Source organism: Sander vitreus, chromosome 18 (assembly GCF_031162955.1).
Source record: "Sander vitreus isolate 19-12246 chromosome 18, sanVit1, whole genome shotgun sequence".
NCBI lineage: Eukaryota > Metazoa > Chordata > Actinopteri > Perciformes > Percidae > Sander > Sander vitreus.
In genome coordinates, this window is record NC_135872.1 from 3540328 (window position 1) to 3565877 (window position 25550).

The window sequence follows — 25550 nt, forward strand, 5'->3', positions numbered from 1 at the left end:
TTTATTATTAAAACGCCTCCAATTGAAGATGTTTCAAAGGTTTCTCGCCTTAGTGCCACCACGGTTTGGGTTAAAAATCCTGACTTTACTTTTGGGATTTAACACAATTTGAGCAACATTTATTAAACTCTCATAGTTTAATCTCAGTTTATAGTATATAAAGAGCACATTTAACGATCAAGTGTCCGGCTCACATCATGGTCTCTAAATGTTCTTTGTTTATTGAACTTTGTAAATTATTAACCAGAATATTCTGCAGGGGGATTATTGAGCTGACACCAAAAACAAGTACAAAGATTTGAGGATTTTTACACATTAAAAGGTACACCGTGTAATGTTTGAAGTAATTTATTAGCTAAAATCAATGTCTTCGTTCATGAATATGTCCTCATTGGTGTAAAATGACCTCTGCCAATGATCTGACTTATCCTCGTAAGCGAAGAATTTCTTATCTGTATTTACATTGGACGGGCAAGTCCAAGGAGGCTTCCATGTCGTTCCGCCATTTAGAAAAACTCTAATCGCGGAGAGGGAGATGAAGCACTAGCCTACCTGTCCAACTAATCCACAACGCGTTTTCGTTCAGAGCCAGCGTCACGTGACTGAAACGGAGAAGGAGATCAGTGAGAGGCGCTCAGTGTCACTGCCCTTTAGTTCATAATGGAGGATCATACTTATGCCGAGCCACAGGAGAAGGAATCCTCGTCGCTAAAAAAGTGAAAACTGGAAGACATGTTGTCATAGCTTCTTGGTACATAACGGCTACCGTAGCTGCAACACGCATTTGAAAAAGCGAGGTGCTAGAGAGCGCTATTCATTTGAATGCAAAATACAATTTCACCGCTAGATGGGAGAAATTCCTACACAGTGTACCTTTAAATGAAGACATATTGCTCCATTTGATGTCTGCGCTTTTGTGTGAAATCCTCATAACTGAAATCTTATTTCCTCCTTCCACCATCTTGCCATAAAGCTAAATAGTGGAAGCAAAAGCAATGCTGATTATATGAAAAAACAGTAACGCTGTTAATGTTGAATCAGTTGAATAACTGGAATGTAAAATGAGATTTTCCCCCCAAAGTAAAACCATTTAATATTCTCCCCCCCGTCAAACAAAAATCATCCACATGACACAACCATTTCTTGCAAAAATATAAAATGTGTGAAATAAATTCTCAGGCTGGAGTCGGACCTCTGACCACAACGCTCTACGGATCCGTTTCCACAGAAAGACAAAAGAAAGACAATAGCAGCTTGGTTCTCAGCTCGTCTTCGTCCAACAAAACGTTTCGGAGAGAATCTCTCGGAAAATAACTCTGAGTTTGTTTCTCTGCAAAAGTACAAAATTTAGAAGAATAATCTGGATAATCTCAACTGAGTTTTAGGAGTTCCTGAGTCTTAAAATAATCCTGAAAGTTTGAAATGGAGCAGTCAAATCAAACCATTCAGTCAACACCACCTCTGAAACTAATGACGAATACCAACATACTACCACACACTCAAAATGCTAAATGTCTGCAAATTGTCCCGGAGTACACAGTTAGCTACAGAAGCTAACGTAGGAGAATATGTCCTGTGTTGGACCCGTAGAGAAGTCAAGTTTTAAATCATTTATGTTATGTTTTATTTGGAAACTTTTAGGTAATTTATGTGCTTGATCCGATATGTTTTCGGGTGTTTTTGTTTGCCAGATTGTCTCGTTTCCTGAATCTCTACGGTGGAGGTGGCGAGTGCAAAGTTAGCACGACATATTAGTGAGAACAGCCACAACGATGAGAAAAAAACCCAGGTTAAAAAAATAATACCCGAATTGTTTCTGTGTCTGACATTTAGCTTGTTAGCATGCTAAGGTTAGCGCTAGGGATAGTTTTTGTGACTATTATCTGGTCATAAAAAAGTATATTTTCTAGTAGAAGGAAAAAAAAAACAGTACGGCGCAAAATCCTTAGGCTATGTCACACTTGGCGTTTTTCTGACAAAAAGTTGACTAGGGCGCTTTTGTGGTAAAAAAAAAAAATGTATATAACCGCTACCTCTACAGTATCCTAGAGTGCTAGCGGTGCTAATGCTAACGTTAGATAAAAGAGAGAGAGAGATGCTAACGTATGTAAATAAAACCCAGGACAAACTTTACAATGACTGCCCCGCTAGTCATAACAACCTGAGAATTCAGTCTTCATCCCTTCAGCAAACGTTTTTTGGGGGGTTTGGAAGAAGTTTACTTTTGCAGATTAACAAACTAAAAAGTTACTATCACAGAAATTCTAAAAGACTTTCCCAAATAGTGCAAAGACATCCCAACAAAGAACAACATTATAAAAAATGCACATTATAGTCAGAAGATAATCAAGACGCGTTTGGTTCTTCTGAGTTAGCGTCACATAGACAATCTCTACACAGCTTTACATGATCTAAAACGCAACGACGACGTCATAAAAATATGCTATATGAGCTGAAAACGTGTGTGTGTATATATATATATATATATATATAGTTTTTTTTAGCCCTTCTGCAGCTCCACTGGCAGTGCAGACGTTTTCATTGAATGTTGAGTTTTGGCTCACTGGGTTTGTTGGCTTGTAGAAAAATCGCAGTGAAATAGGATTTTTTTTAATTTTTTTTTTAAATTTAAAAAAATTCTCTGGACCTGAATTATTGTCACAGTGTCGTCACACAGCTGCCTGACCGCGCCGCCTTCGGACGCGGTCTCCATGGCCAGCGTCGAGGGTCGCCTTGGCGCGGCTGCTGCCCGGCGGGAAATGTTTTGCCCTGCGCGGGCGCCGCTAGGGGTCCTCGTCCATGTCGTCCAGGTTGGGCGACATGATGAAGTGTTTGGGGCAGTGCAGGCCTCTCTCGTCGGCGTGCTCCTCCCAGCGGGTGTCGTCGCTCTCGTGGGTGATGTAGCGCTCGCCTCGCTTCGTCTCAAACTCCCGGAGGTCCAGCCAGGTCTGGTAGTCCTGCAAGAGGACCACAACAACACCGTTTAAACCCAGGAACAAGTATTAAAAGGTGCAGTAAGCCATTGATTTCCAACGAGGGGTACGTGAGACAAAAAAGTTTGGGAACCTGGCTGCCAGCACATTCACAGGCCCCCCTCCCCCCCTACCATCAACTGTCGCTGCCTGTTGCTGATTGGCTGGAATAATGTTTAGTGGCTCGTGCACTCCTTTCTTTTTGTTTTCCATTTACACAGCCATGACTGTGTATTAACTTGACAAAAAAGTGTATTTAAAGAAGACCTGTTATGCTTTTCGGTATTTTCTGTCATATCTATAATGTTACAATGTTGGATTTTCATGTTAAATGTGGCCAAAGCTTCACATAATGACGTAAACGTAATCCCCGTGAGCTAAAACGTTTTCTGAACGCTCCGGTTTCAACAGTGTTTCTGGTCTTGTCCTTCTGTGATTGGTCATCTGCTCCAGGCACGCTACTGATGGGTTTTTATTTAGTAAAATATGTCATCTTGGCTGCCAATGTTGTTAATTTCTCCCCAATTTCGGGTCACATTACTGCTGAAACGTGTCCGGTTGTGTAGTATTTGGTGTAGAAGCCTTTTTTTTTTGTGTTTTTTCACGGTACAAAAGTCCTGCTTTATACTCTGTCTCCGTACAGCCGAACACCGACTGTACGGAGACAGCAACAGGAAACGCTGACCAATCAGAGCAGACTGGGCTTTTTCGGGAGGGGGGCTTTTTAAAGAGGCAGGCGCTCCAACAGAGTGTCTCAGACAGAGGGTGAATCCAGAGGGTGAATCCAGGAGCAGTCACAATGGGCAGTATGAGGAAAATAAGTGTTTTTTGAACATTAAAGTGCTCATATTATGCTTTTTCCCTTTCCTTTATTGTGTTATATATCTTTTTGTGCATGTTATAAGTTTACAAAGTGAAAAAGCCCAAAGTCCCCCCCAAAGGGACTTACCATCTCCAACAGAAAACACTGTTCACAAACTGCTCCAAACAGCTCTGTTGTAGTCCAGCCTTTACTTCAGAGACAAACGTGGTCACTTTGGAACACACGTTATAATGCTCGCCTAGCTGCTAGCATGGCACGCCCTCATACTCTGCTTCTGACTGGCTAGTAGTCCTTACCTAGGTACTGTCAGGGCACGCCCTCATACTCTGCTTCTGACTGGCTAGTAGTCCTTACCTAGCTACTGTCAGGGCACGCCCTCATACTCTGCTTCTGACTGGCTAGTAGTCCTTACCTAGGTACTGTCAGGGCACGCCCTCATACTCTGCTTCTGACTGGCTAGTAGTCCTTACCTAGGTACTGCGCATGTGCGACTCCCAACAAAGATGGAACAGAAGTGAGATGTCTCACTCTGTAGCTAAAACAGAGAGCTCAACACACAGGGTGAAAAGAGGAGCTGCAGCAATGTGCAGTACAACAAAAATATGGTGTTTTTGGATAATTAAACCATGTAAACCTATTCTCATACAACCTCTAAAAAAAATTATGAACCTGAAAATGAGCATAATATGAGTACTTTAAAGCATGTAAACATGTTCTAATAGTAACACAAAATACAATTAGGAACCTGAAAATTGATATATCTTAGGTCTCTTTTAAAATCCCTGTAAACATATTTTCTGCTTCTTACTGAGAGAAAGTTCCAGCATGACTCTGTCCTGCTGCAGTGTCCTGAGGTTTGTTAAAGTAAAGAAAAGCTTGTTAAAGTCTGGGTACCTGCAGCCAGGGGTGACTCAGCGACTTGTCCACGCTGTAGCGCTTCCTCATCTTCACCTGCAGCAGGTTATTGATGAGGTCTGTGGCTGTGAGGAAGAAGAACAAACACTCAGGATCCGATGTTTGATCCACAGTCACAGTTACATTTTCAAAAGGGAAACGGATTTAATAGCTCAAATAAAAACACATTTTTAAATCGATAAAAGAACACGTACAAGGTAAATGTGCAGCTGTGAAGATGTGTCAGCTGTGTAGACTGAATGTTATGTAGATGTACAGTACGTATTAAACCTTTTCATATACTTCTTTTCTACAATGATGACTGGACAGTTTATTCAGGTACATTTTTATATAACTTATGAAACAAAATGTCCACAAAACTATAAGATTCAGGGTCCTAAACCAAATCAGCATCCTACAAACGCAGGACAAGATATTTGCGTATGCTTCTGTTAATCTTTTAACTGCAAAAACAACATAAATACACTTTCAAATAATTACGTATTGTTAAAAAAAAAAAAACATCAAACCTTTACATTGTAAGCTTAGTTTTACTGTAAATCTGATTTCCAACTTAATAAACTTAATCTACAACAAATATTTCCATTATTGACTTATCTTTTTCTCGATTAATTGCTTGGTCTATAAGAGTGAAAGATGTCCTTGTTGGCGCCATTAAATGTCTTATTTTATCTAACAAAGGCATACAAAAATTCAAAGATATTTAGTTTACAATGATCTATAACAGAGAAAAGCAGCAATTCCTTACATCGGAGAAGCTGCAACCAGAGAAAGTTTGGAAATTTTTTCATTGCATCTTAAACAATGAATCATTTCTGTCAATCAACTAATAGATGAATGTGCTAATTGTTGCAGTTCTACATTTATTAGCTTCATGTTGAGGAGTTTTTTTTCCATTTTATGAGGCTTATTATAATTTCACTCTTCGTCTCTTTACGTCGTACGCTTTGGCTACATTGAATGCGTACGGCGTAGGATTGTGTAAGACGGTGCAGCGCTGTGAAAACGTCAGTCTACTGAAAGAAGAAATAAAAACAGAAACTCTCCAAACCAAACTGCCAGTACGCTCACTGACAGTCATTAAGTCGTTTCCTGTATATTGGTAGTTTAATTTAAAAGAAATATAGACACTTTATGATCCTTTTCTGTGTAAAAGGTCTGCTCCTCAGATCTCTGCAGGGTAAATCCAGACAGCTAGCTAGACTATCTGTCCAATCTGAGTTTTCTGTTGCACGACTAAAACTACTTTTGAACGTACACACGTTCCACCAAAACAAGTTCCTTCCAGAGGCTATTTTGCAGCGGCACCGTTGCTCTGTCCGGCGCTTAGTGCCACCCAAGACGATTGTGATTGGTTTAAAGAAATGCCAATAAACCAGAGCACGTTTTTCTCCAATCCCGGAATACTGTGTGGACTAACCAGACCCTCATCCGCAGCGCTGTGGAGGAGGGTCTGGCGATGCGAGGCTACTGATGATTTAAACCGTCCCTTACCTTGCTCCGAGATCTCCTTCCAGGGGTTGGATGGGTACATGAAGGCAGCGTTCTGGATCTGGTCGTTGATGTCCTCGTCCTCGTTGAAGGGAAACGTCCCGCTCAGGCTGACGTAGATGATGACGCCGACCGACCACATGTCTAGCGAGCGGTTGTAGCCTTTGCTGCGAAGCACCTCGGGTGCCAGATAGGCCGGCGTGCCAACCACCGAGCGGCGGAACGACTTCTCCCCGATGATACGAGCGAAGCCGAAGTCGCAGAGCTTCACCTGGAGGAAAAACAGAGGGGAATGTTAAAGTTTGAGTCGCGAATGTGCTGCTGAGCTCTCTGAAGTCCCATCAAACATTTAAAGCACCAGAAAGAAAAGAGACAGATATTGGAGTTGTTCTAACCTGAGGGAAGGGTTCTGCTGAGGCCAGGAGAACGTTCTCCGGCTTCAGATCACAGTGGACAACGTTCTTGAAGTGTAGATGTCTCAGAGCCACCAGGATCTACAGACACAACATGTACGAGCTGAGTTAACACTCAACAGTCGGAGCGTAGAAGGAAATAAACAATCCTTGCGATCTTAAAGGTCCTATCACATGCTGCTTTTTGGATGCTTTTATATAGGCCTTAGTGGTCCCCTAATACTGTATCTGAAGTGTCTTTTATATAGGCCTTAGTGGTCCCCTAATACTGTATCTGAAGTTTCTTTTATATAGGCCTTAGTGGTCCCTTAATACTGTATCTGAAGTCTCTTTTATATAGGCCTTAGTGGTCCCCTAATACTGTATCTGAAGTTTCTTTTATATAGACCTTAGTGGTCCCCTAATACTGTATCTGAAGTCTCTTTTATATAGGCCTTAGTGGTCCCCTAATACTGTATCTGAAGTCTCTTTTATATAGGCCTTAGTGGTCCCCTAATACTGTATCTGAAGTCTCTTTTATATAGACCTTAGTGGTCCCCTAATACTGTATCTGAAGTCTCTTTCCCGAAATTCAGCCTTGGTGCAGAATTACAGCCACTAGAGCCAGTCCCACAATGAGCTTTCCTTAGGATGTGCCATTTCTGTGTCTGTAGCTTTAAATGCTATTGAGAAGGAGAGAGGGGCGGCAAGGTGGAGGGCGGGGGTGTGGCCTTGACCAACTGCCACTTTGCTTGTTTTCAAGCCATGATGTCTCTCTCTTTCTCATGTGCGGGCCAAATTCTCTGGGCGGGCAAAGCAGAGAAAGGGGCGGTAACCTTGCCCCTTATGACATCATAAGGAGCAGATTCCAGATCGGCCCATCTGAGCTTTCATTTTCTCAAAGGCAGAGCAGGATACCCAGGGCTCGGTTTACACCTATCACCATTTCTAGCCACTGGGGGACCATAGGCAGGCTGGGGGAACTCACATTAATGTTAAACCTCAAAGTGAAATTTTCATGCCATGGGACCTTTAAAAGACCTCAGACAAAATGTGCAAACAAATTCACACATACGGATCTAAAAATATTTGTAAAAATTGTCCAACTTCTCCTGAATGTTGCAACAAATTCAGTTTCTGAATAGATTTACCGAAATGTGGCTGCAGATTTGGGATTAACTCTTATCTACCACCATGTTTAAAAATGCTTTAATATGTGTTTTGTCCAGTCTGGGCGAGCTGTAAACACAACATCAACATCAACAACTATTAGTCGATGAATCGACCAGTCGAGCAACTGTTGTTTTGAACAAAACAAGACGCAATAATCTGGAAACTTTTGATCGGCATCATTCGGAGGTTCCCGGTCGTCACCGACCTGCGTGACCAGGAACTTGGTGAGGCGTTCAGGCAGCCGGCTCTTCTCGCTGGATAAAATCATCTCCAACATGTCACCGTGGAGCTTCTCCATGATGACGAACACCTGCTCGGGCGTCTCAAACATGCAGTCCAGGTTGACGATCCCCGGGTGGTGCAGGTTCTGTCGGAAACCGTTCAAAACAAGAACAATGAACTACAGTTTAGGGATTTCAACATTTACATTATACCTTCCTTTTTCATTTTTTTCAATGTTTTCTTTTCGGTCGTTCAAGAAAAGGAATCAAAATGAAAGACAAATAGATAGAAATGAATTGAAAAAAAGACATCTTACAGTCAGTTTAAGTGCTAAATTATGAAGTCTAAAGCCCTATTCGCACGGGATTAGGATTACCTGGTGACCTCTATTCATTTGTAATGATTACCGAGGTTGTCGGTGATCTTAATCCCGTGTGAATCGGATCGAACTTCTGTAATTTGTCAAGTAAAAATTCCCCCGCAAATGACCTACCATTTTTCGCCGAACACTGAGGTCCTGTGATAATATAAGACCCGTGCGAAATGACATGTCTGTGATTTATGCGAATAGGGCTTAAGAGCTTGTTTCTGCCTCTATTGTTCCAGATGTTAGTACATCACTTTATTCTGCGTTGTGTTCAGCTGCTGACAGTCAGAGTGTGTCGTACCTGGAGAATGGCCACCTCGTTTCTCAGCTGGCTCTCCTGTTTGGTGGGAAACCTCATTTTGTCGATGATTTTGATCGCCACGTCTCTGCCGGTCTTTCTGTGTTTACCTGCAGAAGATGAAGGCTTACCTCTCTACTTATATTTATTGTAGTCAATGACATTCATACTGATTAAACCCATTCTCCACTCAAGACAACTATTCCTACTACTTCACCTACTTCTTACACATTCAACCCGGCAACCCAGCGAAGTGTCAGCCTTTCAACATACAGCATTCACACCGCAATTTCTTCAGAAATTGCATTCTCTAGTTATTTATCTGTAATTCAACTAACTTTAGAGACAGCGATTTTGAATCAGCAGAACTTTTTTTAGCTTCTATATTTTCCCACATTTTCACACAGAAAGAGGAATACGTCTCAAATAAAATGCTGTGAGCCTCTTTCTGGCAGATTAAAGGACAATTCCGGCGCAAAATGAACCTAGGGATTAATAACACGTGTACCGAGTCGACCGTTCTCTGGGATATGTTTTCATGCTAATTGAATGTGACCATTTTTAGTGCAAACCGATAATTAGCTTATAACGCTAGTCGACGGGGCACGGCTAAAGTAAAAAGAAATTGCTATTTCTACACCACTAACAATGCTCAAAATAGCACCACACTTCCACGGTAGCATAATGAGGGTCCCTACATGTAAACAGAACCGTACTTGAGCTATGTTACTGGTTGCACAGCGTTCGTCGTTCAACTGGTCGTGACTGTTTTCCCAAGATGGCGCCTGCCTGTATACCGAATGGTGCTGTCTTTATACATTTTAATAAACTGTCTGTTCAGTTACAAAGTTCTCAATGCTTCAGTTTACATGTAGGGACCCTCATTATGCGACCGTGGAAGTCTGGTGCTATTTTGAGCCTTGTTAGTGGTGTAGAAATAGCGATTTCTTTTTACTTTTGCGTACCCCGTCGACTAGCGTTATAAGCTAATTAGCAGTTTGCACTAAAACTAGTCACATTCGATTAGCATGAAAACATATCCCAGAGAACGGTTGACTCGGTACAAATGTGTTATTAACCCCTAGGTTCATTTTGCGTCGGTATTGTCCTTTAAGAAGGTTTGATGGGTGGTGATGGCGCAGTGGATATGACACATGCCTTTGGTGTGGGAGATCTGGGTTTGATTCCCACTGCGATACATCAACCAACGTGTCCCTGAACAAGACACTTAACCCCTAGTTGCTCCAGAGCTGTGTGGCCTCTGACATATGTAGCAATTCTAAGTCGCTTTGGATAAAAGTGTCAGCTAAATGACATGTAATGGAATAGTGTAAGGCTCATTGTTTCATTGGGTTTGAACCAATGAGTGCAGTTTTCTTCCTCTCACCTCCGTAGACGATCCCAAACTGTCCGGAGCCGAGGACTTCGTCAGCAAAGATCTGATACACTGAACTGATATCCTGAACAACAGAGAGATCACGCAGCTTTCACAAAAACTCTGACCTTTTTTTAAAAATCTTTCTTTGACACACAACACGAAACATTGTTGGATTTGGTTTATCATACAGCGACATTTGTCACAACCTCGGTAAATAAATGTGACAACAGCATGAACGAGGGAAGACTTACCACGTTTTCTTGTATCTGGGAGTTGGACACTGATATGCTGATGGAGACTTCCTCTGAGGAGACACGAGACGAACAACACAATATATAAACCAGGGCTGCACGATGCAAGGAAAATATCTAATTGCGATTATTTTTGACTGATACTGTGATTGAGATATGATTCACCTTATTGGAGGAAATGATCATTTTTGTATCAATATTCTCATTGACAAAATGTTAAAGGATCTGTACCAAACAAAGTCTGTAGAAGAGGTGTTGAAATTAATCAAATAATCAATGCATCGAATCGTGGACGATGCTGCATCGATAATCGGCCAGGCCATAATCGATTATATCTGTTTAACAACCTTTCTGTTTACATATTGTTATGTTTTGCACATTCAGGAAGTGCCATGTGCTCAGTGCTGTAGTTTTATGTATCCAGTTTATTTAGTATTAGTCACTGCAGAATGTTTGGTTTTTGAAGCTTGAAAAGCTATGAATTAAATATCCTACATGGCTTTAATAGAAAAATGTATTTGACGCATCATGATGCATCGAGATATCGAATCGCTGACATGATGATCGTAATCGAATCGGGAGATCAGTGAAGATTCATACCTCTAGTCTATAGGATAGGATTTGTAGGCCGGGACGTCTCCACAGCAGCACAATAATTCATTCAGAATGGTTTGACACATATTTTGCCTTAAACAAATACTGCGCCCCCACCCTGCGATTTGGATATTGAACTAGTCCATTTTACAGTATCGGTAACATTGCCATTAATTGTGCAGCCCTTGTATAAATGTGCAAGTAACCCACGAAGCCCTAATGTAAGCCCATAAAGCACACACACGTGTAAACCCCGTCACCTACAGCACAGACGTGTGGTTTTTTTTATTTATATTTAAATCTTAAATCTCAGACTACACTCATATTGAACTAGTCCTTCCCTCTCTTCAATTGTTATTGTTGTTTTTTTGTAAATTTTTAAATTATATTGTATTGTTATACTGCATACTTAACAGTACTTTTTTTATATTCCTTACTGTCCTGTTGTTATTCTTTATATGTTAAGTTAGTGTTGTACTTTGAGAGCAATGGTTAACCGGAGTCAAATTCCTTGCAAACCTGGCCAATAATGCTGATTCTGATTTTTTATTTTTCTAACGTTCAGATCATTAAAATCTCATTTCCTATGTTTGTTAAAGAGAGAGATGACGGAGGAGGATTTGTTGGTTCAACACGTGATGAAAGAACACTGAGGATGTTTCCAGCTGTAATAACGACCATTCAATCATTTTCCAGATATATCACAAACATTGAATCCTTTATTTCCTGTTTTTCTTTTTTTATATATGGGTTAAAGGTCCTATAACATGCTGCTTTTTGGATACTTTTATATAGGCCTTAGTGGTCCCCTAATACTGTATCTGAAGTCTCTTTTATATAGGCCTTAGTGGTCCCCTAATACTGTATTTGAAGTCTGTTTTATATAGGCCTTAGTGGTCCCCTAATACTGTATTTGAAGTCTGTTTTATATAGGCCTTAGTGGTCCCCTAATACTGTATTTGAAGTCTGTTTTATATAGGCCTTAGTGGTCCCCTAATACTGTATCTGAAGTCTCTTTTATATAGACCTTAGTGGTCCCCTAATACTGTATCTGAGTCTCTTTTATATAGGCCTTAGTGGTCCCCTAATACTGTATTTGAAGTCTGTTTTATATAGGCCTTAGTGGTCCCCTAATACTGTATCTGAAGTCTCTTTTATATAGGCCTTAGTGGTCCCCTAATACTGTATCTGAAGTCTCTTTTATATAGACCTTAGTGGTCCCCCTAATACTGTATCTGAAGTCTCTTTTATATAGACCTTAGTGGTCCCCTAATACTGTATCTGAAGTCTCTTTTATATAGACCTTAGTGGTCCCCTAATACTGTATCTGAAGTCTCTTTTATATAGACCTTAGTGGTCCCCTAATACTGTATCTGAAGTCTCTTTCCCGAAATTCAGCTTTGGTGCAGAATTACAGCCACTAGAGCCAGTCCCACAATGAGCTTTCCTTAGGATGTGCCATTTTTGTGTCTGTAGCTTTAAATACTATTGAGAAGGAGAGAGGGGCGGGCAAGGTGGAGGGGGGAGGGGGGTGTGTGGCCTTGACCAACTGCCACTTTGCTTGTTTTCAAGCCATGATGTCTCTCTCTTTCTCATGTGCGGGCCAAATTCTCTGGGCGGGCAAAGCACAGAAAGGGGCGGTAACCTTGCCCCTTATGACATCATAAGGAGCAGATTCCAGATTGGCCCATCTGAGCTTTCATTTTCTCAAAGGCAGAGCAGGATACCCAGGGCTCGGTTTACACCTATCGCCATTTCTAGCAACTGTGGGACCATAGGCAGGCTGGGAGAACTCATATTAATTTAAAAAAACCTCAGAAAGTGAAATGTTCATGCCATGGGACCTTTAAATATGTGTACATGCATATAAAGGAAACAGGCTCTGACTGTTTCGTGCTGTGTTAATTCAGCCTGATGTTAAAAAGCCGAAGGCGCATTCTGTTCAGAGGATGAACTAATGAGCTGATATTGATTTCAGATCACTGGCCCAGGGTTTGACCAGGTCATCCCTCCCTGCGATCGATACCGATCTGCTGGAAGCAGGCAGCCTGTTAATGTTCAGGTCATCGTTTAGGTCATCCTCCAGAGAGTTTATGTAATGGTATCGACAGAAACGTAAACTGTGTGAAGTACAGATCTGTAGTCAAACTGTTCGTTTTTAAAAAGCCTTTATTGGCCTCAATGGAAAAGGCTTTTATTTGGAAACAGGCTATTATTTCCTGTGTTTGAACTATGATCACATTTTAGTGAAAATCATTTTTTTTTCTTGTTAACTTGCGATTGGTATTGTTTGCTGTACACTTCCTCCAAATGTTTCAAACTAAAAGCCCCCGAGCAATTCGAAGAGCAGAATCCATCGCAACCCTAAAAGGCTTTTACTTTGAATAACGTGCAGGAAGTCTTGAGTTTCGTTTACAGCAGCTTAAAGGAATAGTTTTTTTCATTTTGGGAAATGAGCTTGTTTGCTTTCTTTACGAGAGTTCGATGAGAAGATTAATATAAAACTCATGCTTGTGTGTTTAGTACGGAGATGGAGCCAGCATGTGGTTAGCGTAGCTAGACAAAAAGACACTTTAACCTGAGATGAATCAGAGCAGTAAATCCTCTGAAATCCCTTCAATCATGTTAAAATGTCAGCAGTGTGTGTGTGTGTGTGTGTGTGTGTGTGTGTGTAGGCGGTGGGGTTGTATAACAGACGTTTCTCGAAACAATATTTGGAAGCTTTTCACAGACAAATCCATTAAATCATAAAAACATATCAGAGTCTAATGTGATCTAAAATAAATGACTCCATTACTGTCAAAGGTTAAAGGCAGGCAGTGAAATAACCAGGGTTGTGGGTTCCTCATTAACCTCAATGGCTTTCTAATAATTAGTTCTAATCATTTTCTTTAACCCTACTCATGAAAAGTGTTTCCCTTGTAGCTCTGACAACTCGTGGAGTGCCTCAGGGATCATTTTCGGGACCATCTTAGATCTTATTTTCTTAATGCTTCCTCGAAGACACATCATATGTCGGCAAAAGGATAAGCCTGCAACTGAAAATACTCCAACAAATACACTATTTTCTCCTGGTTTGAGTATGTTTGTTAAAACCTACAGTGTTGCGTGTTTTAGGAAATTGCTAAGACTTCTGACTTGACTGGTGACTAGACAAAGATTCAGCTAAATATATCATATCACAGGTGTATAATTAACCTTGATGCCACATTTCAGAATAACAAATTATTTGTTTTGGTTTGTGTTTGGAACATTTTTGATACGTTTTAAATGACGTCTGAAATTGCCCGACATCTTCACTCGCCTGTCCTTAAAGGGATACTTTGCCAATATTCAACCAACTATCCAACCCCATTCTTTCCCATTTTTCTGGCCATGTAGCACCAATTAAAAAAATTCTGCTGCATAGATTGCCTAATTTTATGAGACACCCTATCAGCAGTAAACTACTTTAATTGACTGTCTCGCCAAAAATATCAACATTAATCAAGACAGCTTTATTACTGACCTCACCCTTACCCTGTTGTCTATCTTTAAAAAAACGACACATCACAACAAGGCTACTGTTGTCTATTTCGATTTCTTAAAAAGAAAAACGATTTTAGACTTAATAACCTGGCTTTGAACCTTAGCTATGTTGTTATCTTTAGATATTTTTATGCCAACGAGAACATTAAGTAAGTCTCCGGCCGTTACTCACTGTGGTCCTTCCCCTGGCTGTGCCCGGTGCCGACGCTGGCCTTGGGCGTGACGGGCATCATCGCCTGTCGGATGGCCTTCTCCCAGCTCTGGCCCACGTCCCGCCCCACGCCGGATGCCGCCAGGACGGGGTTGTGATGCAGGCCGCCACTGTCCTCCCCGACGTAGTACACCATGTTGGTCGTGATCACCTCGAAGCAGTGAGCGTTGCTGCCCTGGGGCAGGCTGCCGAAGTCCTGCGCCGGCTCCACCTGGAGGATCTCGGACAAGGGGATCTCCTGCAGTTTGTTAAAAATAAATAGAAACGCTTAGATGCAAGCCTCATTAAAGGCCGAAGTAATCAAAAAATGTTCATCTTGACGTACTTCCACTTTCAGCTCAGAAACTCAAACCTCTGCACTCCTCTCTTCACATTCTGGTACATTGTACTTATTAAAACCATTTTAAGAGTCATTTTAACCAATCGGAAGCATCCAGAAGGTCTTGAAATGATCCACATGACACTGTTTTAGCTGGTTGCTCCCTTCATCCTAACACTTCTCTCTGCTGAAATGTGAGTTGCTCTTTGAAATCAAGTGTTTGAACATCCCTTCCTTCCTTCCTTTTCTGGCAGAGTGCAGGAAAAAAAAAAAAAACTCCACCCCTCCAAAAAGCCTAAACGCTGCCAGATCAAACATATAAAAGGAGAACGATCGGCTCAGTGGTGTTTTTATGCCCCTCGGTGTCATCTGAACGTTTTGTGTTTTGCCAAGTTCTCCTCCATCTTCTCCTCGCCCCCCAAACCTCAAACTCCGATCAGCGTCTAATTCATCCTGGCGCTCTGATTAAAAGGCAGGACGTGCCTCAGCCGCTTTGGGCACGAGGCAGCGTGGCGGCGAGCCAGGGAGAGACGGCAGGGAAGCGACCAGAGGCTCCACAAAAACCACCACAAGTCTCCTGCACCCCTCCCTCACCACACTCCGTTCAAAGGAAGGTTTCTGCAGCGCTTTGTGGTATAGGTCAACAGGTCACTGGCACACAAGATGAAAAGAGGTGGAGTAGGAGAGAGGGACATGATGGAGAATGAAAAAGAGCTGCAGCTGAACTGACCCGACGTCACACGTGATCATTTCATATTTCAACGGAAAGGTTTCTTTTTTGGAAATTCAAAAAAGTTGGAACGTTTTTGGTCTCATGTTTAATTCCTGATCTCACATTAGAGCAGTGGTCTTCCCTATTTCTTTCATGAGAGCCAGCCACCTTTACCACAAAAGTATCAAAAGTTACATCCAGTCATAAATAGCATGTCTGCTTAACAATCTGTCTTCCCTGAACATACAATGTGACATTGTTTTCTACATTAGGACATCATGTATCTAACCATCCAAGAGCGTTAACAGCTGGAAACACTGCCCGATCTTGCAACTCCGCAGTGAGTCAGTGTTATGGACAGAAGGGCAGAGCAAGTTTAAATATCTTTTCTAGTCTATATTTCCATCTTGTAATGCCACTGTTTTGGGTATTTTTAAATGTAAATGTATTTGTAATAGAGCAGACTTAGGGTTATGTTATAGCCCTGCTTGTTTTTAATATAATTCATTGTTAATAATTAATAATGAAATATCCGTATTGCATGATCATATCACCGTATTATAGACTGCCATGGGAGCCACAAATTAAAGCTTGGCGAGCCGCAGTAGGCTCGCGAGCCGCGCAATGAGTAACAGTGCATTAAGAGCATCAACCTACAAGTATTTGGGTATTTGGGTGGTTGACAGGTTTGCTTTTAGAGTGCCTATTACTCTGTTCAAAAGGCCAAGCTCCGACTGTTTACAGCCACTGAGTGGGAGTTTAGCTGCTCTGTCTGGCTGTGCTTCTTGAAGCTGTGGATATTGTTTTTAATGCTCAGATTACGGCTGCATTTGTGGTTGAATCTATGATGCTATGGATATGGATATATATAAATAATCTGAGCTTTATAGTTCAGTCTTCGGAAACCGAAGTTGACGAAACAATCTCACAACAAGGCCAATTTAGTAGCTTCAAATGCTCTAAAAAATGCATCTACAATGCCAGGTCTACTGTGCAAAACTCCATCTGTTGACAAGAGCTACTGAATGGATCCTGTGGTGACGCGTTTTGTAATTCAAATCCATTTTTCCCCTTACGATATGGAGAATAAACATTCTGATTTCAATGCTGCGGACCAAAGCTTAGAAATATGAATCAAACATTATCTGGGGCAGTTTAAAAATATTTCTTTTTTTGCTAGCATCACTGCGCTCAACCCTTTAAAATATGTTGTGTTGGAGAAGTGTAACAGACATTTGTGATGTCGTCTGCAGACGGGCATCACAAATGTCATACATGTGTGAAATGATAGTTTAACTACAACATTTCAAGTGTTTCTTATATTTTTCTTTTCTAAATGTTTCTTAGTGGAAGGTTACCACTTAACATCCCCACGTGATGAGGATAATTACACTAAATTATCTGGTTCGAATTAGGCAGCGATGTGTGCTAATGTCTCGTGAATGTTGTTGTATGAACCCGACTCCCTCCGGTGTTCTCTTCACGTCGCTGCTTTGTTTGGCCGAGCGGCTGAAACCAGATCTGAGCCGGCTGGGTCTCCTACCTTGTAATACTTGGCTCCACTTTCATTCTGGAACAGAGTCAGAGTCTTGCTGTCCAGTCTCCAGTAATGTCTCTTCCTCTGGAAAGACAAAACCAAGTTCATCAGTTCATCAGGATACAAACTTTATAGATTCAACAGGGTTTACTGACAATATATGCACGCACATATGGAGGATTTCAGCCACAGGATTAGACAAAGCTCTTCTTTCACTGTACTTACATTTTTTATGCCACTTTATACTTATACTCCACTACATTTCAGAGGCAAAGGTTGTACTTTTTACTCCAGTTCACATAATTTTAGTTTTTAAAATATGACGCATTATTTCAGATTAAACTACCCAACAGGATTTAAAGTAGTTAAAAGTAGCCCCACCTCAACCAGCTGCAACATTAACGTACCACTTACATGTTATTGCATCAACAATAGAGCTGCAAAGGTTAATCGCTTAATCTTTGCAGCTCTATATATTTGCTATATTTTGTCTGTCTGTCTGTGTGTGTGTGTGTGTGTGTGTGTGTGTGTGTGTGTGTGTGTGTGTGTGTGTGTGTGTGTGTGTGTGTGTGTGTGTGTCCGTCCTTCGGTGTTCTTGTTTACTTGTTCTTGTACTATATTCGTGGGGTCCAAAAACCGGGGAATACAGTATACTGGTGGGGTCTGCACAGCCTTGTGGGGCCCAAAATGCTGGACCCCACAAGGTTAAAGGTCTGTTTGAGGGTTAAGACTTGGTTTTAGGATTAGGGTTAGAATGAGGTTCTGGTTAGGGTGAGGGTTAAGGTTAGGCATTTAGTTGTGATGGTTAAGGTAAGGGGCTAGGGAATGCATGATATTATTCTGCATGATAGTGAAACAAACGTGTGTGTGTGTGTGTGTGTGTGTGTGTGTGTGTGTGTGTGTGTGTGTGTGTGTGTGTCTGTCTGTGTCCGTCTGTCTGTCTGTCTGTTTTGTGTATCTCCTCACCAGGTTGTCGGTGCTGGTGTAGTGGACCATCCAGCCCTCTTTAACCATGGTGGCGCTTTTTCTCTTGGTGTGTTTGATGGACTGAACCACTCGCATCAGTGGGATGTTGCTGCTCGTGCACGGGCTGCATGTGAGACGGATAAAAACACACACAGAAACGCAAACACAGACATTTCAGAATGTGCAAAAACTTTTGTTCTGCTTCTTTAATGTGCACATGAGACTGGCTGAGAGGCCGGAGGATCTTTTAGATCAGTCCCGAGGTTGAGATGTGTACCTGATGGCTCGGAGCGTCTCGTCGTCCTTCTCGCCGTCCGTGCAGCCGTGCCCCTCGATGAAGAAGAGCTTGTCGTCCTGCTCGTCAAGGCTGTGGCCGCCGTCGCTGTTGGTGTCGCAGTTGTCCACCTCCATCGTTGCCTCCGAGTCCAGACTGGGACTGGCCGGTTCTGCAGAGTCCAGAGTCGGAGTACAAAACGTATAACTCACGTCTTTTATTAAAACACTAAGATTTCTAGGGCACACCCCAACATTCTGATTTTAATAAGTTTGGTTTTCCATTTTGGATTTCATTTTTCTATTTTTAAACTTATATTTTTTATTTAAGCTACCTTATTGGTCCTTTTTTTCCGACTGATACTGTTTTTTTTTGTTTTTTTAGGGCAGATACCGATTATTAGTACTTAATGAAACGGAAAACAGATATTTGGAACCGATATGCACAAATTAAAATCTTTTAGTTCATTTAAATGCTTTAAGCAATTATTTAATAAAACTGAAATTTTAAACACAATACACAACAAAAAAATGTATAAATAAAAACAAAAATAGCTTCCTGAAGTTTTAACGTGCTAACAGTTTGTTTACAGGTGTTACAGACTGTTTACAGAGCCAAAGTAACGCACTTTTTAAATAATTAACTATATCGGTTATCGGTAAAATAAAACACTGATACAGATAATCTGCAAATTGCCAAATATCGGCCCCGAGAATCGGCCAGGCTGATAATTGGTCGATCCCTATTATCTATATATTTATATATTATCTGTATTTTACAGACGGCTTGGAAAGATAGAGCTAGTATGTCCTATGAGAAGGATTAAACTGTTTGTTTGTACCTTGTTATAACTCAATAAAGAGAATTTAAAAAAATAAAAACTAAGATTTCATAAAGCTGCATTTCCTTTAATGGCCACTAGGCTGGCTCCAAAAAAAAAAAAAAAAACCTGAAAACTGCACTGAAGTAAACGGGAAAACCTTCATAGGTGTAATTTAATGTATGTTTTAATTATTAAAAACTGGCCAGTGCAACCCCCCCAAAAACCTATTATAATTTCCATTACATAAATAAAGAAATCTGCACCATAAATGTTGCAGAAACATTCACCAGAATGCAGAAAATGAAATCGAAAGTGGAGATCTCAAAACCCCCCAATGTTGAACCCAGAGTTACGCCCTTGCATGTGCACAATAATGAACTTTATTTAAAACTAAGTTACAAAGTGATTTACAACTAAATAAAAGTGATAATAAAACACAGTAAATATAATAAATATAGTCAAGTTTGGGGTTTAGCGCTTTGATTTTTCAGCGAAGCACTGCTACTTCTGCTACTTGGGCGGAGTGATTTGCTCGCAGCAACTGAGAAGCCCCGTGGTGAGGAGCAGAGAGTTCGCCTGGATTCACTCAGAGTTGGAGTAATAATCCCTCCGCCCAAGTTGCAGTGCTTCGCCTTCTGAGAATATAGTTCCCAGTATGTATACGGTTAGAAGATGGCTGTGTCTCATGTGACCTTGTTATTTGTACACGCTGTGACTATACAAATCACAACATGTAAATAGGAACATGTTGGTGTTATTTTGTCACTTATTGGGAGCAGTAGGCTAGATGGAGCCGGTTACCTCCAGGATCTGTGTGTAAGCTAGGCTAGCGGTGGGTGCGTCAGACAGAGCTACAACGCGCACGGAGATGAGAAGGGTATGTATTGACTTATGTAACTCTGGGGGATACGGGGAATAAGACAATAAGTAATAAGTCCCAATAAGTCGGCGTGTTCCTTTAATATCGTGGTCATTTTGTGTCTCAGTTTGTCAACCTTTTGGCAAGCTACTGGAAACCTGCTCGCAAGCTACTTGTTGGAGACCCCTGCTATTAGCTATAGAATCGTCCATGTCCGCATTGTGATGCATCGATGCAATAATTCATTTCAACACCCCTAGTATTTTTGGATATTGGATTTTGTAGCTGGAGGTGAGTGTGACGCAGACCATTCTCAATCTCTGTTCTTGTTCGTACTAGTGGAAGTCCCGATTTAAAGTCCTTTATTACGGTTTTAATCGAGACTACTTATAAAAGAGAGGACCTGTGTGGACCTGAGGTAGACAGGTATCCCAGCATGCATTTCACATCAACAGAGGCGATGGCGAAAGACAGCCAAATACACAACTGTTGTATTGTTTGTACATCAACTGCTATCAGAGTCCTTTAGGCGAGAAATCATTGATTTAGCTATTAAAATATGTTTGAATATGCCTCACCTTGCCTATGCCTTGATCACTGATTTCTCTCTATACATTGAAACTTTTTGAAAGATAAACTTTGCTCTCAGAAACAATTTAAATAGGTTTGTCTAAATGGTGAAACTCAAGGCTCATGTTTCTTTTAATAACATCGTACAACAGCGCTGCCTCAGTTTGCTCCTTAGATGTAAAAATATCGCCTTTGTTTTATTGTAAATGTACAATGTTACAGTGAGGACAACAGGTGTGTTGTGTGTGTACACGGGAACAGTAAACTCACCTCCGTTAAAGTCGACCTCACCGAGGCAGTCTCGAGGTATTTTGGCCGCACATCTCTTATGGCAGTTAAATTTACAATCTACAGTAGAAGAGGAGAAGATAAATAGAACATTCATCCAATGCAGTTCCAATGGATCGGATGGAAAAGTTGTTACCTTTGCACTGCATGCCCTGGCGGAAGAGGCCCTTTAGCAAGCGTTTGCAGTATTGGCAGATGGTGGGACGAGTGTAGGTGTGGACGGAGAAGGTGTGAGGGACTTTGACCCGACCCAGGACCATCTTCTCCATCCAGATGGGACGACCGCTCAGCAGGGAGTTACGCTTCCCGGCGCCCAGGAGGGGGCGCTGCTTCCGCCAAGAGGGAGGGGAGGGAGGAAGGAGCGGGGGGGAAGGAGGGTGGAAAGTTAGGAGTTTTGATTTCTGTTCAGAAGTGTTCAGAAGTCTGGAAAATATATTACATTTTAAATAATTGGTTACAGTTATAACTCGGTCGGATTTCTGAGGACGATAATGATCAGTATATGAGAGTGTAAAACAATCTGATAACAATATATATTAGGCAAATCTCATTTTGTCATAAACTCAAAACACAAGCATACATTTTTCAAAACATTTTTGAAAGGATTTTGACCAAGATAAAGGCTGATTTATGGTTGTACGTTGGCTCTATGCAGAGCTGACGCCGTAGCCTACGTAAGTGGCCTATGCCGTTTTGAGGTTTGTGTGTGTGGTAGAGCAAGTGAGAGAGTGACAGGGATGTGCTTCGGAGTGACTCAAGAGTCATAGAGCTTTCTGATCACAGTGTGAAAGAAGTAGCAGGAAAAGTTAACCCTCTCTTTGATTTCATGTTGTTCACGGAGAAGGAGAGTAGAGGGAAATGTAGTCTCGCATTGCCAGACCTTCTTCCACAGCGCTGCGGAGGAAGGTCTGACTAGTCCCACACAGCATTCTGGGATGGGAGAAAAATGTGCTCTGGTTGATTGGCATTTCTTTAAACCAATCACAATCGTCATGGGGGGTACTAAGCGCCAGACGGTGCCGCTGCAAAATAGCCTCGGGAAGGAACTTGTTTTGGTGGAACATGTGTACGTTCAAAAGTAGTTTTAGTCGTGCAACAGAAAGCTCAGATTGGACAGATAGTCTAGCTAGCTGTCTGGATTTACCCTGCAGAGGTCTGAGGAGCAGTTAACCATAGTCCTCAGAAATCCACCAGAGGTTAGAATGCCCGAAAAGAGGGACATCCGGCCAGGATTTTCCGGAGCAATCCCGGAAGTGGAACGTCGTGGATATAGACTAAGGGAAATGTGACGCTACCAATGTCTGGTCAGGCGGACCAATCACAGTTGTTGCGGTCTGCGTCGCCGCAGTGCGTAGTTACATTTCTGGAGGGGTGCATGTCAGGACTCGCCGTAGGGTCCGAATCTACACGTACCTACACCAAATTATTTAAAATATTTACAACATGTGACTCAGAGATGTGGCATTCAATGTGTGTTAAACTCCCTAAAAGAAAGATCATCTGCATACAGTGAAGTAGCTGGTATGATCTCTGGGATTTTATGTTGTCAATAATTTGATGTGTACATATTGATTGTATGGTTTGCAAAACTCCCCCTAAAGCGTGTTTCCCCCTCGACTTTAAAGCCACCGAATGGAAATAAAGGGAACAATCAGGGTTCAGCTGAGAGATCATCACATTTGGAGGAGAACTGTTCCCTTGTTGTATAAAGTGGAGCACAGATGAAATCTGTTCTATCCACTAGAACAATGGCCGTCCTTGTGCAATGTGCAGCTTATAGACGGCGGTCCTGGTAAGAGCAGGAAGTGTGTGACACAATGGGCCTGAATTAGTTCAGAACAGTAAATCCACCTTCTTAAAAAGAGCTTTTAACATGAGAGGTGTAACATTATGTTTTTTATTATGGAGCAGAAGCATGAATCACAGTATGAGGAGGAACTCCCAGAGCGCTCACTTTGGTCTTGTTTAAATACATGAAAATGCCAGAGGGGACAAAGAAATGACTTTGGCCCAATAAACTGCTGTCTGAACATGTCCACATGCTGATTTCCTGGAAACAAACCTACGCTCTTGTCTTCTGCCAGAAATGTAACATTTCTTTAAATTCAGATTTGCTCTTCAACTTCACATTATTATTATTATCAAGAAAGTAATCTTGCTTCTTTTTGTCATTTGTACTGTATTCATTTCACTTCAGTTAAGTCTAAATACAGATCTGCCAGTAAATGTGTGAATGGCTTGATTGTATTTTTGTGATATGGGTGAATCGTGTCTTGGACAGTGATACATACTGCATTAATACTGAACTGTTTTCAAGTTTAACAGCCGCGGCAAAGGGCAAATGTTCCATAAACAACACAATAAGATGAGATTTTGTGTTGAATGAGAAGAAGCCTTTTCTCGCTGTGTTCAGATATGAGAGAGAGTGTGTGTGTGTGTGGTGTGTGTGTGTGTGTGTGTGTGTGTGTGTGTGTGTGTGTGTGAGATGGAGCTGATAAAAGTGTGTTTGTTCCAGTTAGTGTGAAGCTCTTTGTTCACTGGTATAACCGGGATGGAAAATCCAGTGGTTTGCCTGCAGCCATCAGATCAGAGAGAGAGAGAGAGAGAGAGAGAGAGAGAGAGAGAGAGAGAGAATGTGTCACAGAGAGAGAGACAGAGAGGTTAACTACTGGAAATGGCTCATTGGTTGCACAACGTAGATCTGCAAGCGTGGAAAGTGTGTGTGTGTGTGTGTGTGTGTGTGTGTGTGTGTGTTTTCATCTCTCTATGAACTCGAGTCACAAAGTCTAAACTCCCGAACCTCGTCGGATTTGCCTACCCAGCATGCATCTGGGCGAGAGAGGCAGGGTACATTCTGCCACGCATATGAACAAGACAACCATTCACACTCACACAGTCACACCTAGAGGCAAAATTTTGAGTTTCCAGTTCAGCCGACCTGCACATGTTTGGACTGTGGGAGGAAACCGGAGCACCCAGAGGAAACCCAGACGGCAGGTAAACATACGGAACAGCAGTGGAGCAAAGTAACTAAGTACATTCACTCAAGTACTGCACATAACGAGGGAATTTCCCCAGTGCTGGATCAATAAAGTATATCTATCTTTCTATAAGTACAGTACTCGTACTTTGCTTCAGTATATAAATTGTATGCAAACTTTATACTCTGACTCCAGTACATTCATTTATCTGACAGCTTTAGTTACTTTGTAGAATAGTATTTATTTAACCCTCATGCCCTCTTCGGGCATTTTTGTACATTTTTCTTTTTGTTTTTTTCCATTTTTTTACTGTGTTACTGCGTATGGCATGACATTTTGTCAGAACCGCTCTTTTTGGTCAACATTTTTAAATCCAGTGTTTTTTACTCATACATGTTTTTTATACTTGAATGATTCATTTTGCACCCTCTGGACGCCTCCTTGGCCAAAAAACTGATATTAAATCATCATTATCAACATTTTATTCTGCTTTTTTTCCATAAATCACTTAAAACAACTTCTAACTTGCTCACAACTACCAAACATTCAATCATTTTCAGGATTTAAACCCTTTAAATGCAAGTTTATTTATTTGAAGTATCTCATTATTTATTACAAAACAACACAAAAAATGATTTTTTTTTCCCCCATATAATGAATAATATGGAGATGGGGCTTTGGTGGTGATTAGAGTCTTGGATATGTCAAAGATCATCAACAAAACTGATTTGATTGCATTAGTATTGTTTACGTAGTGCCAGATACTCCCTCTGGACACCTTCGTGGACAAAAATGCCTCATTGACTTCCATTAAAACCACATGTTTTTATCTCACTGCCTTTACAGTATAAAACCATGCATTCTGTAATGTCAGCATTTCATTTTGAACATGAATGATATGGTGATATTTGACATTTTTACTGTATTCCACCAGATTCAACCATTTTCCCTTTGTAGGCATTACATTATTGTATTTTTGCCAGTTATATTATGGAGCCGTGTGTGTCTGTGTGTGCGTGCGTGCTTGTGTGCATGTCTGTGTGTGAGAAAGAGTTTGTGTACATTTTTAAGCAAGATCTGATCATTTTAGGGTGAAAAAAGGGCATCTTTTGAAGGATGCATTTCATCTGTCTTTGGAGAGGTGCTTAAATAAAAACATTGTCTCCTGCCTTTGTTGTAAACAAAAACAACTATTATTGTGTTTCTGCACCTGGCTGCTTTCACAGCCAAAGATAAAAATGCAGCTTGGCTGGGGGGTCGTTTGATTAGTGAGCCGAGAAAGACCTGGAGCAAAGAGAAGGAGCCTTTATCTGCCAGCGAACTGCAGGACTCATCTGACACAAAATGGTCATTGGTGTCCTCCGATTCTGTGAGTTCCTTTTAACCCTTCCTCTGAAAGTGGAGAGGACACTGAAGAGCATGTCCATCCTAACATTGAGTGGACAGCAAAGAATGGGCAAGTCTGGTCTCCATCTAATACTGAGACGCTGCGCTACATTCAAGCACCGACCGGCATGATGCCAGAGCCCACGAGATATGCCATATCAAGAATCCACGATGTGGCATCCTCTTTCGATCTTTTCTTCACTCCTGACACGATCCAGCT

The 25550-nt window shown here is 41.4% G+C and overlaps 1 protein-coding gene across 1 annotated transcript in view; it reads right to left on the bottom strand.

Moving 5' to 3' along the window:
* Positions 1–1062: 1062 nt before the first annotated feature.
* LOC144533621 (serine/threonine-protein kinase D3-like) overlaps positions 1063–25550 on the bottom strand; it is a 53171-nt gene continuing 28683 nt past the window's right edge. The window contains exons 6-19 of the mRNA XM_078275129.1: positions 21100–21289; positions 20946–21023; positions 18427–18595; positions 18150–18273; positions 17190–17267; positions 14577–14853; positions 10283–10335; positions 10041–10113; positions 8657–8763; positions 7972–8133; positions 6597–6695; positions 6205–6472; positions 4690–4775; positions 1063–2957 (exon numbers count right to left, since the gene is read on the bottom strand). Coding sequence (XP_078131255.1) covers positions 2784–2957; positions 4690–4775; positions 6205–6472; positions 6597–6695; positions 7972–8133; positions 8657–8763; positions 10041–10113; positions 10283–10335; positions 14577–14853; positions 17190–17267; positions 18150–18273; positions 18427–18595; positions 20946–21023; positions 21100–21289 — 1938 coding nt within the window. The 3' untranslated portion in view covers positions 1063–2783. The remainder of the gene's footprint in view (positions 2958–4689; positions 4776–6204; positions 6473–6596; positions 6696–7971; positions 8134–8656; positions 8764–10040; positions 10114–10282; positions 10336–14576; positions 14854–17189; positions 17268–18149; positions 18274–18426; positions 18596–20945; positions 21024–21099; positions 21290–25550) is intronic.